We start from the raw sequence: 24,522 nt of genomic DNA on the forward strand, positions 1-24,522 counted from the left end.
CTTCACAGGAAATATGCTGAATGGCTAACAAAATAGACCACCAGGTCAGGGGCTTTGGAGGAAAACACTGGTGTCTCATTAAATATGATGTAGCAAATATGCAGTGTTAAAGCTTTCCTCAAAGTAAGCTGTCCAGAAGCTTTAGGGGTTTTTTTTCTTCTCTCTAGTTCTAATATATTTTCTTGAAATTTCATCTATGAATGCAGATGTGGCTGGTATATGTTTAAACATCACACTGGTACTTAAGCAGAACTTGTAGTACTACCAGTTATTAAAATTGTTCATCTTTCTATTTTAAAACCCTGTTTCTAGTTGCTTAACACCCTTCTAACACCTGAATTGAAGTTTTCTCTCTTGTGTGTCTGCCTAAAACTCAATTTTTGATTCTGTTCAAGGTTTCAGCCATTTTTGCATTGCCAGTCACCTCTCCTCTGCAAGGGAACTGCATCTTCCCACTCTGTTTTGAAAGGGGGACCCAACACCTGACTGCAATGTCATGGCCACACCGTAATGTCAGCTTTAACTATGGTATTTCAAAATTCTCTTGTATTCTAATTTCTATCACGAAATTACCATTTCAGTGCAGTACCCTGTGTATGCCCATAACTGTCTACCTACAGGTATCTTCTAGAACTTGGAGAAACAGAAAACAGAAATATTTACACAACTTTAAACGGAAAAAATGGATATGAGTTGACAATAAACTGAAAACAATTTCAGAAAGCAACTTGCTAATAAGTACTCCCATTTTAAAGCAACCGAGAATTCAACTCAAAGTACAGCTATGCAGAGCCTAGGAGAGAAAAAGTCAGACCTCCATCATAGGCGACACATGTCAGAATTCACGCCACCAAAAAAAGGGGCCCTCCCCCCTTCTCCCGGTCACAGGGGATTCATATGTATGCATGTGGCATTATCTTCACTAGAAGATAACAGTAGAATGAGATGAAAAGGTTTTGACAACTGTGACCTAAGAGTACAAACAGTGACACACAGAAAAACCAAGCAGACTGAAAATCGCACTGAGTGATAAGGAGAAAGCAGTACATAAAAGGTGTATCTATTAACTTGGCAGGTACAATAGAAGACAAAGCTGTGTAAATATTGGACCACTTGTTGTTTCAAATAAATAGGTTCTCATGCATCTGCACAGTTCTCATGCCAGGATCTGGAAGCCAATGGATCATGCAATGAAATGTAGATGTTTAAACAACACTCTCATTTCATTTTCACCAAAGCCTAAAGCATACAGCTTCCTAAACAGAGACAGGGGTGACCACCTGGGGAAAGTGTCTCTGAACATACTGATCAGTGATTACAATTTCATAAGAATGCGTATGTTCAGCTTTTATTTGTTATTCCTTTTTAACATACTTTGTAAGTGGAAGAAGTATTTTAACAATCCTGGTTTTTCATCTGCATTTCATACTCCTCCAGAGAAATATATGTTCTGGTACATACATATCAACCAATTACAACAACTAACAGAAAGTTTTCTCCTGATTTTAATTTTTCAAGAAATAGCACAAAACAGACACAAAAACATATAACAGCATAGATGAAGCTGCAATAAAGCAATGAGAAAAAAAGCTCAAAGAAAAGCACCTTGGCTATTTGCAATAAATAAATGAAATTAAGAAGCCGCTTCTTTGTCAGTCGATGTCCATTTGATTTTTAATAGTTTCTCTTGTTTAAGTATGTAATTAATAGCTTTCTGGAACAGTTATGAGATGCATGGTAGCTCACGTAACACAAAACCACTGTATGTGTATGGGGAAATTGCTATTCTAAGTACACCCTTGTGTGAAATAAAATTTAAATAAATAAATAAATAAGCAAGCATATAAATAAAAGCTACCCCCTTAGCCCCAAAAGAAGATTATTTTCCTTTTCAAGACAAATAACCTAGTCTATATACTAAGTAAACACCTCCCTATAAATGTGTAATTCAAGTTTTTTTGAGTTCCACAAAAAATTAAATGAAACAAACACAGGGAGACACAGAATCAAATAAATTAATCAAAAGATCTCTTAATACTTTTTAATCGACTATTCTTATGAGGACTAAGCTAACCTTCAGCCTCACCTGGGTCTTAATCTTTCACGAAGCGAATTTTGAAAGGCATCCTCCCCGCTGTAATCTATACACGGCTTGAGGTAAATACCCAGTTGTTTACAGCATCCCTGAACCACCAATATCTGAGGTAACTTACCACCCCCAATGGTTATCTTTATAGCACTTTCAGCTCCTACCTGTCTGAGTGAACCCTGATTTGTATCCATTAGCTGATCCACCCTCTGGGGTCGTGGACGGTGACACCGAAGAATTTGGTTTAGCAGAGAGGCTAGCAGCAGATGATTGCCTGCTTCTACATTCTGCAAACGAAGCAGCTACAGTACATATTAACAAGGCCTGCCTTCCAGTAGGAAAGTTCAGCAACACAGTGGCGAAAGGTGACAAAATGTTAAAAGCATACATACAGCACGTACAACAAACAGCGGCAAATGGCAGCATTCAACGAAAATACGGCTCTCGCAGTTTAGTCAACTTTGTCTTCTAATTAAGAAAACCTCCCTGGGGGCCACTCAGAGGGCCAGGCAAATACAGACCAGATGCTGCAAAATGGCAAGAGCCCTCAGTTCGCAGCTTCCAAGAGATCTGAAGGTATCGGGCATATCCCAGGAAACACTCAGCGACTTCTGTGGCACAACCTTTATACAAACCGTCATATGTTGCCTTTAAAAAGAGTAATTGTGCTGAAACCCAGATTCTCAGTAAGCCTCCACCAAACTTTCAGGGAGATCCCAGTGCTGTGAGTGTCTGTCTGGATGAAAACTGAGTTGGGGGAAGAGAAAGTCACCTTAAAAATCACACATTAATCCATTTTTAAAACTGAGATCTAATCAGGTTTTGTTTGAAGAGAAGGGGGTGTTTAAAAGCGTTTCTCTTCTTCTAATTAGACCTTTAATGTAAGTGAAGGGTTACCAGATGGATGGTAGCAATATGGGGACAGAGCCTATCAAAATAATGCCCATGAGGTCGATTCTTGGTCGATCTTCTAAACTTTCATGGGTGCTCTAAGCACCTGCAATCAGCATATAACCAAAACCAACTCCATTATCTGCCTCTTCCACATGTGCATTACCCCTGACAGCATTTACCAGGACACACACCAACCCCAACTGCATGAACATCAGGGAGGAGTTTCAGAAAAAGGATTCCAAAATTAAAATAAGGTTTCCTTTTTCTGTATTTGGAACTTCAAAAAGAGACTACCAAGTTAAATCTTTCTGTAGTTTTTGTGAAAAACACTGCTGAAAAACACATCCACTCTAAAGCAGTAGTTAATTATACTCGTAACTGAGAAAAGCAGCTGAAGCCAGGATCCCTTTGAACCGCTAACTGATACAGTACTATAATCACTCATACAGCTCGGTGATAACCATCTCTCTCTGGTGTCATGCTGCCATTCACATGAGGATGTGAGTCTTCAGATGCGTGTCCTGTGGAGCTTCTTCTCTCCTCACATCATCCTCTTTGGCAACAGGCACCAGATCAAACTCTGTCTTTAATGAGTGAGACCACAGCTGAGGAAGACAGGCAGTCTGCATATATACCAACTTAGTAGACAGAAAGTAGGTAAACCATTCTCTCCTTGAGTCTTTGCATGGCTCTAGTTCCAAAAACCTGCATCCTCCAATAACAGACCCCATGGCTACCTTGCCTTGGGGTGACAAATGTCATCTCTTCAGCACATAACAATATTGCACAGGCTGCTGTGGTAGAGGGTAAGCCCAAGCATAAAACACACCGTAAACGGCAAGAGTATGCAAGATTTCTCCTCTTTCCCTGGTATCGGTGACCCGAACTTTGTTAATCTTATGGCGTGCTAGCTATCCTCAGGCATTAGACAGATTGAATTGCACCTGCTAAGATGAATATCAGTGGAAAGCTAATGTTGGAACCCTGGCTGTGAGTCATCTTGCTTCAGGCACAGAAAAGAATGAGCAGACTGAGCAACCTTATTTCTTCTACCAAGATGGCTGCACGTCGCAAGAAGGGCAGATTTAGGGCTCCCACTGAAAGCACAGGGAGATGGAGGAAGACCGTTTACGATTGCATGGTACCTATTAGGACTTAAATAAATCTCTTTGGTAAAATCCAGACTTCACTGAAATCAGTGGGAATTTTTCCTTCAAGTGGTAAAGAAATTAATCTTCCACAGTTACTTCTGAATGCACATATTTTCAACAGCAACTTTCAATTTCTCATTCAACATCACACTAATATTAAAAAAAAAAAAACACCTAAGGCACCTTAATTACCTTTCCAGCAAATAAGGGGTCCCTTTGACAGTACACCTTGGGAGCTTCTTACTAGGTAGTACTTTAAGTGCTTCTGCTTCTTTGGCTGAGTGGTTAATTTCAGGTTGATATGATTGGAAAACTCTGTGAAGTATCGAAATCCTCTTTCTCCACAGCCTATACAATTCCCAGAAAATCCTGGAAGAATGAAGCAGAAGGTATACACACGGATTAAATGACTTGTGCTATCTGCTAGGAATATGGCCATTTTAACCTACCTGCACATCCATTTCAGAGCGACTGGAGGCCTTAGCCAGACAGCTTCTGTAGATGCCCTGCTCAGCACACGTGTGTCAGGAAGCAGCCAAATACAGGCAGATTTTAGTCTTAGCTTTTCTGAAACTCTTCCATCTTTCTAGGTCATACTAACTTATGCCAAAATCCTACCACCAATTTTCCACTCTACACAGTGCAGAGAGGAATAACTACTTGGAGGGGGGAAGCTATGATCCCACGCTAGGAAATTTCTATGAGGGTTGCCTATTTTACTTCCACATTTCTACATTAAAAAACATAGGATCCAAGCTGCATGCTTCCCTCTCTCAAAACAGTGGCTAACCCATAGTAGCCACTACAACTTCATGTGGCTAAAATTAACCTTAATATCTAGTGAATTTTCTCTGAGACTCCTTATACAAGGCATTTTCCAAGTAAGCTGGACCTTACAGCTTATTAAGGTCTTAAAAGCAATCATTTAACGTCAAGATTGTCATGGCAAAAGTTAGGAGTGCTTCAGAATGTTTTTTAAAAACCTACAACCTTTCATGAAAGTAACATATTTAGGAATAACCACAGAAGACCGCTTTTCTGCAACGTTTCCAACATGGTTTCACAGAAGGGGGTGAAATTTTGAGTTGAGGTCTGGAGGACAGGGTCCAGACTGAGGATTATATGCACCCTTATTTCCAGCGCCATTCACAACTATGTTAATGGCAATGTTGCACATAGACGGCAGCGGTCTAACATCTCCTAGAACAAAGCACAGGGCATGTTCTGAAATGGGCCTGCCTTAAAATCCTTGTTTAAATAAGCCCTCTATAATCTAATGCTGAACAATTAAACTCCTCTGGCTTATTTGCCACTCCACTCATCTCTGAATCACTTTCAACCCTTAATGAAAAAATATTTTATAATCTTTCTGGAACATCAATAATGATTGATGATAGTGCTGGGCTGAGTAGTACCTAACAGAAATGCTTTGGTTTTGTTTTTTTCCATTTACTAATCAGTTCAAGATCTGTAACAGAACCAATTTCTCATCCTCACTAGTATCATTATTTTCCACAATGCCAAGCACCTTGGAGAATACTGGTTCCTACCAGTCAGCCAAATTCATAGTTTTATGAAAAAGATATTCAGTCTTTTTGACAAGATGCATTTTCCATAAAACTCTTATTAATTAGGCCATTGTCTTTAGCCTTACTGTGCCTCACTATCTTCTTTTACCATCATGTTGCTGAGGATGCCAAGAAGTAGATTTCTTCATCCTGTTTCTCCTGGGACTGAATCAGTCCTTCTCTTCTCCCTTGCAACCCACAGGAACTATTGGTGCATCTCCATAGCTGTCAGAAAACAGTCATCAGGGTCTCACAGAGCTACCGAGTCAATTCTTTGCTCATAGGTACCAGTTACACAGGCCTGGAGGCATTTAAATATGTAACATCAGCAATGCCAGAGCAGAGCTGTGAGTCACTAGATGCATTATCAAATCATATCAGAGATGATAGATGGATACAAAGCTGGAGGAGGGGAGGAAGGCTTACCAACAAAGACAAGTAGTACCACATTTAATCAGACTAAACACCACCCGTCTGTCTATCAGATAGTTCTTATTGATCAACTCCTGACACTTCCCCCGCTCAGTGGGGGAGCAGCTCCTCTGAGGATGGCAGTATACACCAGAGTACCCCATGATCCCTCGTCCCCAACCATACCCAGCAAGGGCACATCATACCACAGCTCCCATCTAACTCAGGCCAGTGGGATTTCTGCCTCAGGTCCAAAGGTTTACAGTGTAGTAGCATATTAAATGTGTTTAAGGGAGAAATAACATTAAAGCTCATAAGTACAAAAAGGAGGTGTTTTCAATAGTTATGCAAAATATTGCTAGTCTGGACCAGAATTTAAACAGTGTGGTTAAATCAGGGTATTTATGCTTTATTGTAATTTCTTCCCTGTTGAAAGGTCTTTCTGAGTATATTCTAGGCAGCACAATGACTGCAGGGAGAAATGAGAGAGTAAACTCAAAACAGGCTAAAGGAGCCAAAATACATTAAATCACTTTTACTAGCCTGTTAAAAGGTGTACCAGTTGTGAGCCAGGCAGGAAATCTAGGTGCATATACGCCTGTCTTCAATCACCAAGAAGCATTCTTGTATTAAAATTTTAAAGCTCAAAAACGTAACCAATTATGACGTAAATGTTTTTTTTTTTTTTCCCCCTATGTATTAGATTTTGAGAGGCAAACTGCCCTCAGAGCTCCTATTGAGAACAATGTCCCTGGTGGAACCAAGGGCAGAATTTGTCCCCTAATCCACAGAAAAATAGATAGCTCATCTTCTACAGTTGCATGAGCATATTTCTTCTTAAATGAAAATGCTGTAAGCATCAGTAGAGATAAAGAGTATGTGGATAGTTCACATTTAGAATGCCAGGGCTGCAATTGACTTATGCCCACACAGAAATCGCCGAGCTTCGATTGTGGTTAATTGTGGAATCGGGGACTTGTTTTAAAATGGGCTTTTAAGGCAGGTTCAGCTATGGATTTAATTTAATAAAAACAAGCCTGTCCTCAACATATTTCTAATAGAAGGTCATTAGCTGAAATGACTTTAGATAATTTTGAACTGACCTTTTTCTCTGAATTATTATGGCATGAAGAAAAAAAAAATCTCTTACCTAAAAGTGCATTTTTTCCATGATCATCTGGCAAAAACCGCTTGTCAACAGCGCAGACTAGAATGTGCTCAGGAAGGTTGGGAGATTTGGCTCCTACTAACAGGAAACCTGCTGGGATATCAATTTGCTCCATGCACAGAGATACTAATCGTAAATCCTTGCCTGCTTGACAAAAACCTACAAAACAAACCAAAACAAATGATAAATCTTCAAAAGATTTCGTTTAATTTTCTTCTTTTTATCCGTTCCAAAAGCAAATGGGGCTTCACAACTTGATGCTGTAACCGGGGGTTTTAATATATCCTTTTCAAGGGAAATAGAGGAAATGGAGATAGCATCTCATCAGATCCACTAGCTCAGGGTTTCAGAGACAACAGATAAACATTTTAAAGAGATCCTGAACACGTTCAGGCAGAGAAGTAAGTCTCTAAAGACTAGACATCAAATGGCTCAGAAACTCAATTTTTCAAAAACATTCAAAATAAGAAGGAAAGTTTGTGATTTTTTAACAGAAAACAGCTCTTAAACATCCGAAAACATATTTTTTCTTTGCCAAATTTTAGTTTACAGTCTTTTTTCAAGAGAACCAGTTTTGTCTTTGTTGCTTGTAACAGGCTGACATTGGTACATAAACATCACTAAGTAATACAAAGCAATGATAAAATTTCACGACTGAAGTTTAGTACTGACTACTAAAGGAAAAATATTTAAAAATCTAATTTTTGACTTGTCTATACATTTTAGGAATTCCAGCAAGCAAAACATTAATTCACTGGTTTTACAGATGTACAGCATGTTTTCTGTAAGTCTCCAGTTGAGTCTCTTGAAGTCTCAATGGACTGCATGACTTCAAGTCTCCAATTAGTTTTTTTCCCACCCAAATACACATATGTGCACAAAATAAGAACGTAACGTTGGTTCTTGTGCTACGGGTCAATGTAGGGCTAAAGCCAGCGGCAGAAGTGGGCAAAACCGGGGACTGGAGTGAGCTTCTGCTGTTCCACGTCCTGCAGTGAGCAGGTGGCAGGCTGGGACACCCAAAAAAGCACAACATGGCAGCCCAGAGCTGTGGCCAGGCACCGCAACAGGGCCCTTGCAAGCTCAGGACTCAGGGTGAGCTTGGCAGCCACCCACCAAGCAGCCACAGTGTGGATTTTCAAAAGGTTGGATGGTACAGCTTAGGGCACTTCAAATCACAGAGCAATTATGGGACCTCTGGAGGTCCATCTGGTCCAATCTTTTGCTTATACCAAAACCAACTTCAAAGTTAAATTCTTTTGTAAGTAAATTAACAACATCCAAAGACTCTTCCATTAGCTTCAGCACTGGACTTACAGTGGTCACAATCACCCGTCACTTTTTAGTACAGCTCCATCATATTATTTTTCTCGAGCGACTTCTATTTTCAAGCAAGGAAATGACAGGTGTGAGAGAAAGCAACAGTCGTGTGGCTTCCTCCACAGGAAAGGTACAATCACACCAGGCTTTCCAATTTCCCTTAGGCAGAAGTCAATGAAAGCACTACCAAGTTTTATGAAGAACCAGACTATTATGTTGTGTTCCCCTCCAATTCTCACTTCTCCAGCTGCCAGATCAGTGCAACAGTCTGGCCTCACACCTCTCCCGGCAGCAGCTGGTGGAAAACCCCCCTATTTCAGGATGTCCAAAGACATGACACATTTATCCATTGACCATCTCTCTTTCACTACAGCCATAGAAATATCACAACATAGACAACACACGCATGCATCTGCATGAATCAATATTTCAAAAGAAAGAAAATAAAAATCATAGTGTCCTGTTTTAATATTATTGTTAAAAACAAACATATCAAACTAAATTTGAAATTATTGTAATACCTAGTAAGACTTCAGCTATTTATATATAACTTACACTTAATTCAAAATATTATTCAAGTAGTCCACAGTTGTTACAAAAATTGTGAAGAAAAGTCAAACCACTGGAGAAGGACACTGACAAAGCATCTGGAAACACAATGCGATCGCAGCTTAACCAACAGCCACCTCAGCCATTATTAATATCTGTGTCTGCACTCTTACCTACTGTGCTAAAACCCATAGTTTAAAACTTCAGCAAAGATAGTGAAAGCTAATGTTGTTTTTTGTTTTTATCTCAGAACTGTACCAGGCAAAGAGCATGCGCAAAGTGGAATGCACAGAGTCAGCTAGCGTGAACTTCCTGGCAAGCAGCAGCTTGCTGAAAACAGGGTCCAACACAGGTACAGTCTTGTGCCTACACCCACAATCCGCTGAACCAGTTCTTGGCTGAATAGTTTCTTCAGTTATTCAGTCAGCTCGGTCCCAGCAGCAGCTCATTTGAGCTGAAAGCTAGCTTGGATTCACCCCTCACACACACCTTCTTCCAGCCAATGAATTAAAATGAAGTGCCTGAAGTTTTTATTTACAAATCAGCGGATTTTAGTGATAACTTACCAATAAGAAGGAACCTATGTTTTAGGGGAAAAGCATTAAAACTGCATATTTAAAGCAAAAATTATTCTTTTCTGATTAGATGCAATTTGATTTTAGTATGTTAAACTCTTTTTAAGGTGTATTCCTTAGAAACATATTGATCCTAATCAAACGGAAGGCTAGGTACCAGGCTAAGTATTATCTAGATTTTTCAATGTAGTTTAGAAAGAAACAGTTGCAGATAAACATAGGAACAAAATAGAATTTGCTTATTCAAATGCTTATGCCATTTGGGTATTATGTCTAGAATTTTCAAAACTGGCCTTAAATATTTAGCTACTCAGATTTCACTGAATGCCTGACATGCTTAGAAAATACCACTCTACGTCTAGATTTAAAATAGAAAAATTACCCACTGCTGACAATGTGGGCAAACAGGAAATCTGTAGATAAGGATAATGAAACAGCAAGTGCGGTAAGATTGCAAGACAGATTTAAACCTGTGCTTTTACACAATTACTCCTTAGCCTTGTCTCTACCTAAAAATTTTCAGATAATGCCCAGAAGCACAAACAGTGACTAAAAAGAGGCTTTTGAATTAATTCTGAGTAATAGCAATACTAGGACACCAAAGAAAGCAGGATTTTGGTTGTCAATTTTGTTAACAGTTATGTTTCCATATAGACTTGCTTTCAGAAAGAGCACACGACATTGAGAGGGCTGAAGATCATATGAGAAGCTTAGAGCCTCTTTGGATGCTTGAGGGTTTTGATGTCCCAGTGAGATGAAGCAACGCTCCAGCACTCCACAACATCCGAGACGGAAGCAAAGACTCTGCTACCATCCAGGCTAGGAGCAAAACAACATCAGCTACGCTTTGAGCAGCTGCACATCACCAGTCTCCTGAGTCCCCAGGAGAGAAGGTGCAGGAAAACCCTAAGGAAACCCATCACAACATCTTAACAAGTTTATAAGCATTACTCTGTAACATCTTAGCAGTACCCACCGAAACAAACAGATTATTTCAGTCTGCTACCACAGGCAACAGCAGCCTCTTACCTGAGAGACTGCTGATCTGAAAATATGTAATATTTCCCACCATTTAGGATGTGGAGGACTGTACTGTAGAAATGCCACATCCTGCCTAATGCGCAAACAATACCTAAAGTTTACCCCCATATCGTCTCTTACGCCACCCAAAATGCTCTCAGATCCCTTCCATGTTCCCCTTCTTCCTCCTTGCACAATCTCCTCCGGCATCCTCCTCTGCTTTGGTTGGCGACATCTCGGGATCAGAGGTATGTATGTGTAGACTGGCTGGCCAGCACATGCCTCTGTAATGTTCAGGCTGTGTAAGAGGAGAGCTGCAATTACTTTTCTGCCCCAGGGGACATTAGTTTGGGGACACCAATGTCATCCAACCAGCTCCTGAACTTCATAAATCTTGCTGAAATTTAGTATTAAAATAGAAAATTACCCACTGCTGACAATGTGGGCAAACAGGAAATCTGTAGATAAGGATAATGAAACAGCAAGTGCGGTAAGATTGCAAGACAGATTTAAACCTGTGCTTTTACACAATTACTCCTTAGCCTTGTCTCTACCTAAAAATTTTCAGATAATGCCCAGAAGCACAAACAGTGACTAAAAAGAGGCTTTTGAATTAATTCTGAGTAATAGCAATACTAGGACACCAAAGAAAGCAGGATTTTGGTTGTCAATTTTGTTAACAGTTATGTTTCCATATAGACTTGCTTTCAGAAAGAGCACACGACATTGAGAGGGCTGAAGATCGTATGAGAAGCTTAGAGCCTCTTTGGATGCTTGAGGGTTTTGATGTCCCAGTGAGATGAAGCAACGCTCCAGCACTCCACAACATCCGAGACGGAAGCAAAGACTCTGCTACCATCCAGGCTAGGAGCAAAACAACATCAGCTACGCTTTGAGCAGCTGCACATCACCAGTCTCCTGAGTCCCCAGGGGAGAAGGTGCAGGAAAACCCTAAGGAAACCCATCACAACATCTTAACAAGTTTATAAGCATTACTCTGTAACATCTTAGCAGTACCCACCGAAACAAACAGATTATTTCAGTCTGCTACCACAGGCAACAGCAGCCTCTTACCTGAGAGACTGCTGATCTGAAAATATGTAATATTTCCCACCATTTAGGATGTGGAGGACTGTACTGTAGAAATGCCACATCCTGCCTAATGCGCAAACAATACCTAAAGTTTACCCCCGTATCGTCTCTTACGCCACCCAAAATGCTCTCAGATCCCTTCCATGTTCCCCTTCTTCCTCCTTGCACAATCTCCTCCGGCATCCTCCTCTGCTTTGGTTGGCGACATCTCGGGATCAGAGGTATGTATGTGTAGACTGGCTGGCCAGCACATGCCTCTGTAATGTTCAGGCTGTGTAAGAGGAGAGCTGCAATTACTTTTCTGCCCCAGGGGACATTAGTTTGGGGACACCAATGTCATCCAACCAGCTCCTGAACTTCATAAATCTTGCTGAAATTTAGTACCTTTAGGATCTCTACTTCTCTACCAGAAGTGGCAGAAAGCAGCTACCAGCTTCCCAACAGACGGGCAGCAGAGCTCACAGGCAACTGCTGAAACCTCGTCTTCTGAGGGAGCGAGACAAGTAACAGGGCTGACACTGAGGGTTTCCTCTGGCTCCCCTTCTGCAGAGGGGAAAGGGATCCCGATGGGTGCGCAGCAAGAGGGGGCAGCACAGGCAGACCCTCAGAGCCTCCGGGGGCTCTTCTCTTGTTTATTCAACAGCTGCAACAAGAGAGCCAAGGAGGGCTGCGGAGCTTGGCCAGGTACAGCTGGGGCTCACTTTGACCAGGAGATAGGGAGAGAATGCAAATCTGCTTCTGTGCAGTAAAAGTCTTGAATCTTCCTTCAAAGACAAGCAGGTGGTATGTTCAAGAGCCCTTCATTATCCTTCTTTCCCTTGGCTTTTACGGCTGCAAATCACTCTTCGAGTTTTAAGTTCCTGCTGCTTTTTTAAACTGAATGAGAAAATTCCACGTGAGAAACATTAATTTGGAAGCAAGTAACTGACTGTGGGGAGAGGAAGGAGAGATTAACCCCTTTCTCTGCTATATTTATATATATAAAATTGTATTTTTCCAACTAGCAAGCAACACAGAGACCCCAAACCTTTTTTTCTTCTGTTTTGAATGATTTTGCATTGATATTTAATTATTTGTGAGAGATAACCATTTCCACATTAGGAATGACAAGACATGATGTCTCTGTACAAGCAGAACTTGTGCTGCCCATGTTTAAGATTTAGAACATGCAAAATCCATTTACATTTCATAGCTATTGGTTTATAATTGAGTTTGCACCTAAATTTCTATGTCAAGCAGCACTAGCACATACAACTCTTAAGAAAAAAGAATGGCACTTCGGTGTCACATTTACCTACGTACCTTTTACAGACATCTAAGTATGAAGAGGAGAAAACCCATGAGCCACTAAAGCAAACCAGCTTCTCTTTATGAAATTGTTTATCAGTGTGTAATTATAAAATGTAAAAGCACACAGCTGAGCTGTTCCATTAAAAAAAATCATCTTCCCACAGGATCTCAGCTTTGTTTTAAATAAAGAACAGGCATTTATATTCTGATTAGAGATTTGCAAATACCAAGAGCAGTCACAAAAAAGAATAATGAATAGCTTTTACAGACATTATCTGCATTTGTTTGAAAGAAAATTCATTAGTTTTTGCTTCTGAGAAGCAAATTTGCATTCTCCAACATCACTTCATTTAAATTAATCCAGTCCCATCTTCCTGAAAATGAAAATGTATCCCCACAACTGTCAACACCTAGAAGTGCTGGAATCTTCTTAAAAATGAAATTTGTATATATTTTCCCTTTTCCCACCAGTAACAAGGTAGTTTCAATGTGGGGTACCAGCCCCTTGTTGTACTGCAATAAATGGAGGTATTTGCATAAGGAATTAGCTTCCAAGAATTACATATGAATTACCGGTCACTGTCACTTGCTATTGTAACTTCACAGTAACTGATCAGGTGTTAAGTACCTGCTTGCCTAATTGCTTCTGAAACTACCTTGGCCCTTCTTTAAGCATCAGGTAAATTGAGGATTTACTAACAAAAGAAAGGTGCTACTATTGTGTTTCCCACAGCTTGCATAGAATGCTATTCCACAAATTAGAAATAGCCTCTTTTAAAGCTACAGCAAACAAGTAGTTCAGAACAGCTTCTTGGATTATTTTGTTGCGTATTTGAGGCACCTGTATGAAAACGAAAACCTTATTTTCACAGAACAGGTAAGCTAGTTACAAAAGTTTGTGCTGAGCAGAAAAAAAAGCCCCTGAAAATAAGTGAATCCCCCAAATACCATTATTCTTCTTGATTACAGTGTCTTTACTTTTATGACTAATAGTAAGGAACTATGGCAAATGCATTTGCTCTTTCCAGTGGGCTAACAGGAGAGTTAAGGGATCTGCTATTATGGCCAGCTAAGAAGGAACATCCAACAAACTGTCACTTGTGAGGCACTTATTTTTTTAACTGATGAATAAAGGCATTAAGATCTACTTCCTGCACCCATGTGACTGAAAACTCAGCCATATGAATAAAAGAACAAGTCACCACAGAAAATATGATGGTTATGGCATAAATCCTGAATTCAGGAAAAACAAACAGCACAAATACCTTAAAAGGAAAAAAGGTTTCACCCCATCTGTGCTAAAAGGTGGGAGATGGGTTTTACAGCAAGCGGAGCTATGAACTGCAGGTTCTAGTACCAATATTTTGCTCTTGGATAAGTAGTTAAATACATGCTTAGTTTAAAGCATCCAAACACTTACAGTGACTTCAATTAGTCTATCAGTATTATTTAACATTTTCCTAATGTTATTTATCTTTGTAATTAAATAACTAAGATAAGGGATGTAAACAATGGCAGCGATCCTGTCTTACATCTCTGGAAGGGCATATTCACGAGATGAAAGATGAGCTATCAGATTAATATCTTGTTGAGATACTGTCTTCAGCGTGAATGTTTGGGACCCTGTGTGTTTTAAACACTTACGTAAAACTGTCCTAACAGTTCATTAGCAGTATTTAAAAAAATGTATTTTCCTTTCCTTTTCCAGATACAAAACCTCTGCTCTCTTAAATTAGCTCCTTGAGAACAACACTGAAGAGCGAGACAGATTTTGTAAATTCAGAATGGTAAACTTAACAAAGACTAATGAACAATCCTAAAATTCTGTGGATGTAACATAGGAAACTTTCTTCTAGGGTGCTCTGATCATAAAAGGACTTCTAGATAAAAATCAAAACACAGAACTGCCCCTGGAAGGTCATCTTCTTCCAGGACATACTAAAAAGCATAATATTACATATATACATGAGCATATATTATGTAACTATAGCATAACTAGGCATAACCTTGTGACATGCAATATGCAGCCACAGCCTAGAGGTCTGCATCGCAGTGCGCGCTCGACAGCCGAGCACCTCCTTGCAGTGCCACATCGGGCAGGGCAGCCTTTTGAAGCTCTCCTGAGCAGAGGCGGCAAAGGCACTGGCAAACATGGAACAGTTTGCATGTGGATGAAAGGTCACCTCTCAAGTAAAGACACGGACATTTAACTGGAAACGCACAACTAACATTTCTGTCTGGGCATGCAAGCGCAACCAGGGATCACCAGAACGTGTGAGTGAGACTGAGAAAGATCTCTTGACGTCATATAAAAAGCTCTTTCACAATCGAATGAATGGTGGCCTTGGAGCCAGGTAAGGTTTTGAGCCCTATTCCCACTACTGGCAGGCTGGTCCAGAACTGTGTCACCAATAGTCAAAGAATCCTAAACCTTTAACCTGAATGCATTCACAACCATTTTACGCATCCATTACACTTCCGCAGGGCCCTGTTGGCATGACCGGCTCTTCTCCCTCCTTAGTGTTTTATCCTTGGTATATTTAGAAGGTGTAAGCATACGCCATCTCAGCTTTTGTCCTGGCAGGCAAAAAGCCTCGTTAGATAGAACTCCTTCCTCTTACCATCCTGTTGGTTCTCCTCTGCATCCTGCCCAGTTTATTTTACATTTCTTTAACAGAAGTGATCAGAACTGCTCCTGCTCTCTACAGGAGATTTTGTAGCCCTTACTGATACTTGTCCGCAATTGAGAATACCTTCCTAGGAATACATCGTTTTATACTTTCTCCTTCTCTGCTCCTACCAATTTACAAGCCTCCAAAGGATAGCAAACACAATTCTGTGTGAATAACAAATTCTCCCAAGAATATTCCCCAGCTTCTCATAGCAGCCAGCCTTTCTGTTCTTTGTATTACAGGGAACTGGAGGTACATTGTTATGGAGAGTAAACATGCTTATATAAGCTGCATTCAGAAGGGGTAAAGGCAAAAACATCAACATCTGCCACCAATTACCCCCAAAAAATGTCAAAGGATTACCAGTCACTAGTGCTTACCTCTATCACCACATATAAACATACACTATAATAAGGTACCAAACCATTCTACAAATTACGACTTTTTATGACCTCTGCACAAGGAAGCCCCTAATTCAGGAAGAGACTGAATAAAATGTCAAGAACAGGTTTTGGACCTGGTGGGAAGGGTTGTTTGTTTCCAAGGGTTTGAGGGGGGCAGGAGTTGTTTTTAAGAGAAGCATATCTAATAAATATGAACATATCTTCCTTCTTTAAGGAAGTTAAATCTTCAGAATAGCACAATTATGAGATAAGATGAACCAATTACATCAAGTTTACTTGGTCCAATTCATAATGATCTGACCCTTTCTTTAACACATTTAAAACCAAACAAAAATAGTACTGTCAACAACTTTACTGATCTAGAACAGCAATCAGGACAGCTCAGGGTAAACTAGCAATGGCCAGCAGGCAGGTGGCAAAGACAAACCAGACAAGCTTCCACTACCATCCCTCTTATCCCCTTGGCGGCAGAAGGAACACCAAGTCTCTTCTCCATTTTGTCTCTCCAAACTCTTCTTTCTGCCCATGGAAGTAACTAAATCCAGCTTTGCCAACGTTTCTGAGAATAATTCAGGGATAGATTGAGAACCAGCCATACTGATGCCAACTTATGCAACTTCTTTGAGGACAGTAAACCAATGATGACCAAAGAAAATAAGGGGCTTTCAGAAACTAATAAAGTGCCACCGCAAGTCTTAGACCCTGCTTTCAAATAATACATTACATTTTATGTCCTGAAACAAGTCCTCTTACTCCGTATTTTCTCATATTGAAGGCTTTGACTATAAACTGTATTTCCAGACTTCCTAGCTCAAGAGTTTCTAACTGTAGAGACTATGCATTATACTGAGAATTAGTTGTAAAGGTCACACATGTAAAAGAACGGACACCAACCATCAGTAGTGCAAGACCCTTCCGGGGCAGGTTTTTGTGAATACGGGATTGGTGGACTACTGGAATCTGACATGTCTTCATCCTCCTCTTCATCTTCCATTTCATTAACAGTTTGGTTGGTAGAAAAGTCCAGGTTTCCATTTTGTGAATAGCGATGTACTAACTCTTTATCCAACTCTTCTACCTTTGGCTTCACATCTGAGCAAGAATAAAAAATAAAATAAACTTTTCATCAGTACTTGCATTTAGCTCCTTTTAAAATAACCAGCATGCCATTCTTTCCGCTTAATGAGGCCCAAGATTCAGATTTTGTGTCACACAATGAACTGCTGTGCGGCTTCTTGGTTTTTTAATGAAACATATCCCACCCTTTTCTCACACAGAAAAACAACAATTGAAACGTGCCATACTTTCATGGTTACCTTCCGGCAAGAAAGGAGGCTGGTCAGGATCCAGGTACAGCTGTGAGAAGATTGGCCGTGGGACAACGCTGCTACATCTCAGAGAAGCTTCTATAGAGTTATGAAGAGCTTCTTCAAAACGAGCAGATTTTAGTTGCCCTGCATATGAATTCCCCATGATCTAGAAACACAAAGAAAACATCTGATAAGAGGGTGGGAAAATGCATATGCAGACCATTTACAAATGAAAGAGTAAGGTCTTATTAACATCCACCATGACAGTGATATAAAGTTATTAAGAAAGTATGCTATGAAAATAACACCTCTAACTAGTACTGCATGTTCACATTTCTCTCTCAATCTGGTAGACTGCGTCCTCTTGTTTCAATAACAGCTTTTAGCACATTTCCAACACACTGCTTTGTGTCTTCTGCATACATGGCCTCTCAACAGCCTCAAGAACCTGCCTGGTGTAGAATTTAATGAAGGGTAGATAAAATCATTATTACTGTATTTTTTAGGATTTTCAGAGTAGACTACAGAAGGGTACATAACATAGAAAATTAAAAACGTCAAGTTTGGTTTCATCACTAGTTGTCTAACTGTGTTAACATAATTTTACTTGTTAGTATGCCATCATTTGCAGAGGAATAACACATAGACACATCCAATAACTTTTTTGCTGTTGCTAAGATTAACTGAAATTAGCAGAAGGTCAGTTCTCTGTCTTTTCAGGGTCTTCATGTCTTATCTTCAATGTAACACTATGATTTACATGTAGTCTGATCCATGTAATTCAGATTGTCTAATCGTGCTCTTACAACAGAAGATATAAGTAAAAAAAGAGAGAAAAAAATAACACCCAAACCATACACAGCAAATGCTGTGAAATGTTTTTATTTTAAACTATGCTTTACACCAGTATAGTGATAATAATATCTGCTTTGACAATTAACATTTATGTTTATAACAATGATGAATTTATGAACGTCATGAAATATTCAAGCACAAACAGACCATTACTTCTCCTTGGATGACATTATACAGGCCACAGCCTGTTGTATTTGTGCCCCCCGCATTAGGATACAGACTCTCAAATGTAAACATTTAGTAGCAGGATGGCCACAGAAGTTTTACAATGAGCCGAGGGAGACTCAATGAAACATGAAATTTTCCACTTTGCTAGATCATTATACTGTATGACATTTGTTCCAAAGAAACAGCAATCTAACATTTTCCAATGTTGTGAATACAAGACTGCATTTTCAGAGAATTTTATTTCAACAGAGATAACTTTTCCCCAGCTAAATCAATAGATAGAAAAGCACAAAACCTTATAACATTATCTTTGTACTTCCCTTCACTAGATGTCACCTAGCCCTATAACCAGGAAGAGACCTTGGCTGAGAAGATAAGTTGGCATTTAGAAAACCTACAATTCCACTCCTGCTTTATCACTGGGTTGCTCAAGGTCCTCAGGGCCACGGGTAAGAGAGCAATAATGATGACAGCCACTTACAGCAGCATTTGAGATCTGCTGGTATAGACAAATATTTAAGAGCTAAATATTACTATACTACTGGAATACATAGGCATGAAGCTTATCTAATTACTCACCTCCAACCCGGCAGAGAGGCTCAGTTCCCTGTTCAGTTAGAGACTTATACAGCTTTGGGCAAAGAATTCCACATCTCTGACTTAGACCCACTTTTAATAAATTTTGGGGCAACAGCATTTCCCTGCCCCAACCGGAGACAATATAAACACAATTTCTTAATGTGACACATTCAGGTGTTTCAGCAATAAAATATTTAAGACAAGTAGATTTTCTTTTTCATTTTGTAAGTTTTCATTAAATTTGGAATGGCAGGGAGTGTGTACAAACACACAACTACAAAATGAGTTAGGGAAAAAATTACGCTGAAACATGAATAAGGTTGCAGTACACTAAATCCTGTCAGGTGCCTTTGAACAAAGAATTGATGAAAAACAGCTAAGTGACTGAAATCCTGGTTTTACTGAAATCAGTGATGATATTTCCATAAATGTCAGTGAAATCATGACAACCTATTATATCATTAAATTGCATACCATAAAATTTCATTTCTGTGCTGTGGAATTTTCTGTCAGGTACGATGTGCTTAAGGTAGGATTTCAGGAATGTATTAAAATGAAAAGACTTCAGGTAAAATACCGTAAGAAAAATGAGTCAATCTTTAAGAATCAGGAAATTTGCAATTCCCACAGCACATCACCTGCCTGAAGTCTGCTCATCCTCCACATTTTCTACAATCTATACGTTGTATACAATCTATGCCAACTATTTTCATTTTGACAGGAAACTATTAATAAAATATAGTATGCGCACAGCAAAAATACTGGCGAGCCAAGCCTATTTAATTTGCCTCCCTGGAATCTATACAAAGAGACTTGCTTGTGGATGGCGACGGTCGTGGATTTACCTGAGAAGGTTGGTTAATATTACTGGAGGACATTTCTAGCGTGCCAAGAGAAAACAAGATTGCAGTTGGAAAGGCCAAGTAAAGGAAAGCTTAGGAACCGCAACTTGCGCGAGCCCTGCTCTCTGCAGCGTGGAGGCGGAGCAGGAGGAAGCCTTGTCGGGGACGCGTTTGTGCAAGCCGGGGCAGGCGGCGGTACCAGAGGGCAGAGCGGCCGGGGGTCCTGCTGGGCTGCGGCGGGGGAAGCTGGGAGCCCCGGAGACCAGCGCCAGGGAGCCAGCACCGGGCAGCTGATTTCCTAACACCGCCCGAGGCCATTAGGGCAGCTGGGCCTCATCTGGAGTTCAAGGGAGCTGGGGGGGGGGGGGGGGCGGGGGCAAGCAGGAGGCTCTCCCTCTGCAGGGGAGAGGAACTGGCGAGACCCTCCGACAGCGAGCTGCTGGCCGGTTCGGGTTGTGCCATCCTGATCCAGCCTGCCCGAAAGCCAGGAGCACCAATTCAAGGTATTAATGCCTTAAGTGTTTCTGCTTTTGATTCTGGTGCAATTAGGAAGCGCTTCGTTTTCCTCCTCCCAGTGTAAATGGGAGACAGCTCACAGCGAGCAACACCGCAGCAGCGGCAGAGGAGGCAGCAGGAGCATAACGTGCTTTAAACGTGCTCATGTGTGCGGAGGGGGGTTGAGGAGGCAGCACAGAGCCTGGAGGAAAAATAAATTGGTGGAATTTGAAGGGAAGGAAAAAAGAGGAAACAAACATTTCTGTTATGAAGACATGTACCTGCCATAACTGCATTTAAACGTGACCAAAGCCAATGATTTAATGTAACTAAATTAATGCTCATTGTTAAAAAAAGTTATCCACATAATATGTCTATCCTACATTCCTATATGCGGCCATTTGGTAAAAAACAAGCAAACAAACAAACAAAAAAAACCCTGTTGCTTTCTAGAGTGAAATTAAGACAAGCGTTCCCTAAAATTCTGCACAGTAGCGTCAGTGAGCTCGAGGGGATGGGAAAAGACGGTCCCAGGTTGGGTGCTGCTGAGAATATAAGACACAGTGTCTGAGAGGAAACGGAGCCGGGCTTGACTGAGGAGCTCCTCCTCAATCTCACACGCCTGTTTTTCTCCCGTCAACACTGATACATCAGTGCTCACCCGCACACCCACTGTCCTGCATCCAGCCATGCTGCACCGAACTACGCCGGAGCCTACCTAGGTGCACTGAGAGGTTTCTAATGGGCGGGAGGTTTGATTTGGGGTAAATAATTCTTTCCGTATCTACATGTGCACTAATTGCAGCTAGCTCAGCACAGAGCTGGTTAGATTCCCAGCAACAAGCAATTTGCACATCTGTAATACAGTATTCCAACCCTCACCTTTCCTTTTACCTCCACCACTGGATACCAGTGTAATTCATAAGTTGCCTGCTTCCCTCACCAACCTTTTGAGCTCTGTTTTGGATTGGACTCTGCAGGATGTTAATATGTGCATTATGCAGAGTATGTATGTACAGTAAGATTTGCTGCTATGCATTGTCCTCCTCCCCCACCCCACCCCACCCCCCTGCCAAGGAAGACGGTTCAGTTTGATAACGGCCACTCTCCAGGCTTCCCCTCGCCAAGGAAGACAGTTCAGTTTGATAACGGCCACTCTCCAGGCTTCCCCTCTTTACCTCACCAACTTTGCCACTCTACTCAGACAATTTTTCTTTCATGTCCTTAAAACTTACTATAGGAAGACTAGAAGACACAATTAAAACGGAATCATTTCAAAATGAAATCTGCAGCAAAACATGAAATAAGAGGACAATTTCCTAACATGAAGATCACCTGCAGCTCCAGGCTCTATCACTCTCAGGGTACTTCTCTGCAAAGATCCAGATACTGAGGCATCACGATTACTACCTAACACATCTCCACTGCTGCTATGCTTCTTCAAAGCAGATTTCCTAAGCCTACTTCAAGTCTTCTTTGCAGTGGCCCATCACTGAACTGGAGGATTAACTGTGAGATTTGCTGGAGTTTGAGAGCTGCCTTAACAACAGAGCTGGAAGGCAGCCCTCACATCTCAATCTGTGTCCTTACAAAGAGACATGAACAAGGCAATCATGAAATTCCACTAACCGGACCACAAGTGAAGAAGTATTAATGCTACAGTTTTTAATAAAAAAGTAAATATGGGTATTCATTACAGAAAACAAAACTACAATTGACGGGAGCTTCCATCAAGGCAGACAGAAATGGAAGTAATATAAAGCAAAATTTCAAAGATGATTGATTTTAGCACTGCATCGCTTAACTGCGTGGTGAAGGACCCAGGGAAATTCTGATGACTCTTTCAACCCCAGAAGCTAAACTTACAAGAAAGTCTTGTCAGTTCAATCTAATAATCTTGTCCTATGCTGTCATCCAGGTTTCAAAAGATCTGTGCAGAAACATGACTGGATGTTCAAGAAGAACCAGAGCCCAGCTTCTTTATAGCTCCAGAAGACTTGCAGTATGTAAGTACAGTAAACACTACCCACTTTTAGTTAGAAAGACAGGTGACTATGGTCCTTCACATATCAAAAAAAAGTAACCTCTGGAAATTGGATTGTTACCCAATAGCTCTTTGGAATAGAACTGCACATTGAGTTGAAGGCTCTGCTAGTAAAAATATAATCAGATCATTCAGTACACCAGATACCACATATTTGGCCTCCAGGTGGGTCATGACCCCAGAGACTTTAAAGGAGAGGAACTGAACTGGAGGATGAGGGAGGGGGTGAGTGTTGTTGTTATGGCTTAAAGCAATTTCACAATTACCTGATAGCGAATGATGAATCTGATGCAAACACCCTCCATTAAGTCGGCTCTATCAAGTCCTTACTTTGTGTTTAACCTAATGATGTAATTGTGTTCTCCAAAACACATAATCTGGCTTCTGATCTGGCCTAACCCCACAGGAAAGTTTCTCTTCAAAGGAAAAGAAAGCAAGTTCCTTCACAAAGGCACTGCAAGGCCCAGCACAGCTTCTGTATCTCAGAGGGTTATCTTAGTCAAAGAGAGACCAGGCATCTATTTATGCTGTAGAATTGTTTGGGAACTGGTTGTTTCAGGTACAGCTAGCATTTTCTATTATTTACATCATTCTTATTGAAGTTCTGGAAGTAGTATTTTTTCCCATTAGAGCATGATTAGGATGTATCACGAACACGCATACAGCAGAAAGGATGACAGTTAGTAACGACAATAACAAATATATACGCTAATTAAAAGTGTAGACTTCAAAGTCAAAAGTATATACCCAGCATTAACTGTAGCATTCAGTGGGGAAAGACTTATATGTGAGTCAATACCAGAGTGCAAGGCAGAGTAGTCTCATTAACAGACCCCTTATCTCATAACCTTTGTAAGATCCTTCCCCCTCCTCCACCCCCAGTCCTTTCAAGATCCTGAGATTCTCACCCTGCTTTTGTCTTGGTTAGGGATATTCAAACTCAACTGTAAAAGAGTTTACAATCTTATGTAGCAAGTGATAGACAAATAATTAGTTCACAAAGTCTTTCAGGAAAAATGAATGATTAGTTTATATTGACTCTGTTTACAGTGGAGTTTCCTTTCATTTTTACTTTTCATTTTATTTTGAAGAAAATATTGATAGCATCCAGTACCATTTAGAATCTAGTCTTTCAGTCTGATGTTGCCACTACTGTGTCAGAGGAATGGGAAAGATCAAGAACGCCCATTTTTTCCTGACAAGGTTCTTCCTCTTATTGTTCAATTAATAGTCTCTGTACTTGGAGTAGTGCATTCGATTACCTGGGATTTGGACAATTCCTTGGACAGAGGCAAATAGATACACAATAGAGCTACATGCAGCATGGTGGAACAGGGCAGCTGTTCCCCCACAACATGAAACAAAAAAAGCTAATCACAAGTGGTGCTAATATGGACGCTGCTATGCGCTTACTGCTCCATCCCTTCCACCCCAAGACTATCCCCATAGTCTTCAGGCACAGTTCACAAAACAATAAACATACTAAAGGTAAAATTCACACCTGAATTCAGGATGGTGTTAGTGAACTTCTATGCATGAAGCTGTCAATTTCAATTCACCCCCAAATACTGCAAAAATTAAGTCTGAATTGCATTTTTTAAAATTCAGTGATTCTGGAGTTTTCAGCTTCACAGTATAAACCAGCAGTGAGGTAACACTGAGGTCAAAAAAGGAAAACCACCAAGAAATAGAAACTGAAACTCAATCTCATCTTTTTTACTTAAAATTTGAAATGTCTCTCTAGTTCTTTTTAACAGTATTGTGTACTGAGCTGTACACATAAAGAGGAGTTTACAACTGCAATCAAACATAGAATATATTGCGAAGTACAATGTTAGAGAATTCAATGCAAGTTAAGCTCAAGATTTACAAAATTGTAGTTCAGTAATTTTAAGTTATAAGTTCAGCACTTGTGTTTATTGCCTAACACCTTGCATTTTTCTTCATCTTTCAAATGTTCTGATAAAACTCTCCCAGAATCTTTAGATGTAATCTTTTCTAAGTCTGAAGTTTTACAACGTTTCGG

At 40.4% G+C, this 24,522-nt stretch overlaps 1 protein-coding gene across 1 annotated transcript in view; it reads right to left on the bottom strand.

The window, feature by feature from the left end:
* The window catches only part of GREB1L (growth regulation by estrogen in breast cancer 1 like), an 81,301-nt gene that overhangs the window by 48,314 nt on the left and 8,465 nt on the right, over positions 1-24,522 (bottom strand). The window contains exons 2-6 of the mRNA XM_019473761.1: positions 17,508-17,679; positions 17,098-17,295; positions 7,264-7,440; positions 4,327-4,503; positions 2,254-2,376 (exon numbers count right to left, since the gene is read on the bottom strand). Of these exons, the coding sequence (XP_019329306.1) occupies positions 2,254-2,376; positions 4,327-4,503; positions 7,264-7,440; positions 17,098-17,295; positions 17,508-17,676 (844 nt within the window). The 5' untranslated portion in view covers positions 17,677-17,679. The remainder of the gene's footprint in view (positions 1-2,253; positions 2,377-4,326; positions 4,504-7,263; positions 7,441-17,097; positions 17,296-17,507; positions 17,680-24,522) is intronic.

This window comes from Aptenodytes forsteri, unplaced genomic scaffold, assembly GCF_000699145.1.
Source record: "Aptenodytes forsteri isolate BGI_AS27 unplaced genomic scaffold, ASM69914v1 Scaffold23, whole genome shotgun sequence".
Taxonomy (NCBI): Eukaryota; Metazoa; Chordata; class Aves; order Sphenisciformes; family Spheniscidae; genus Aptenodytes; species Aptenodytes forsteri.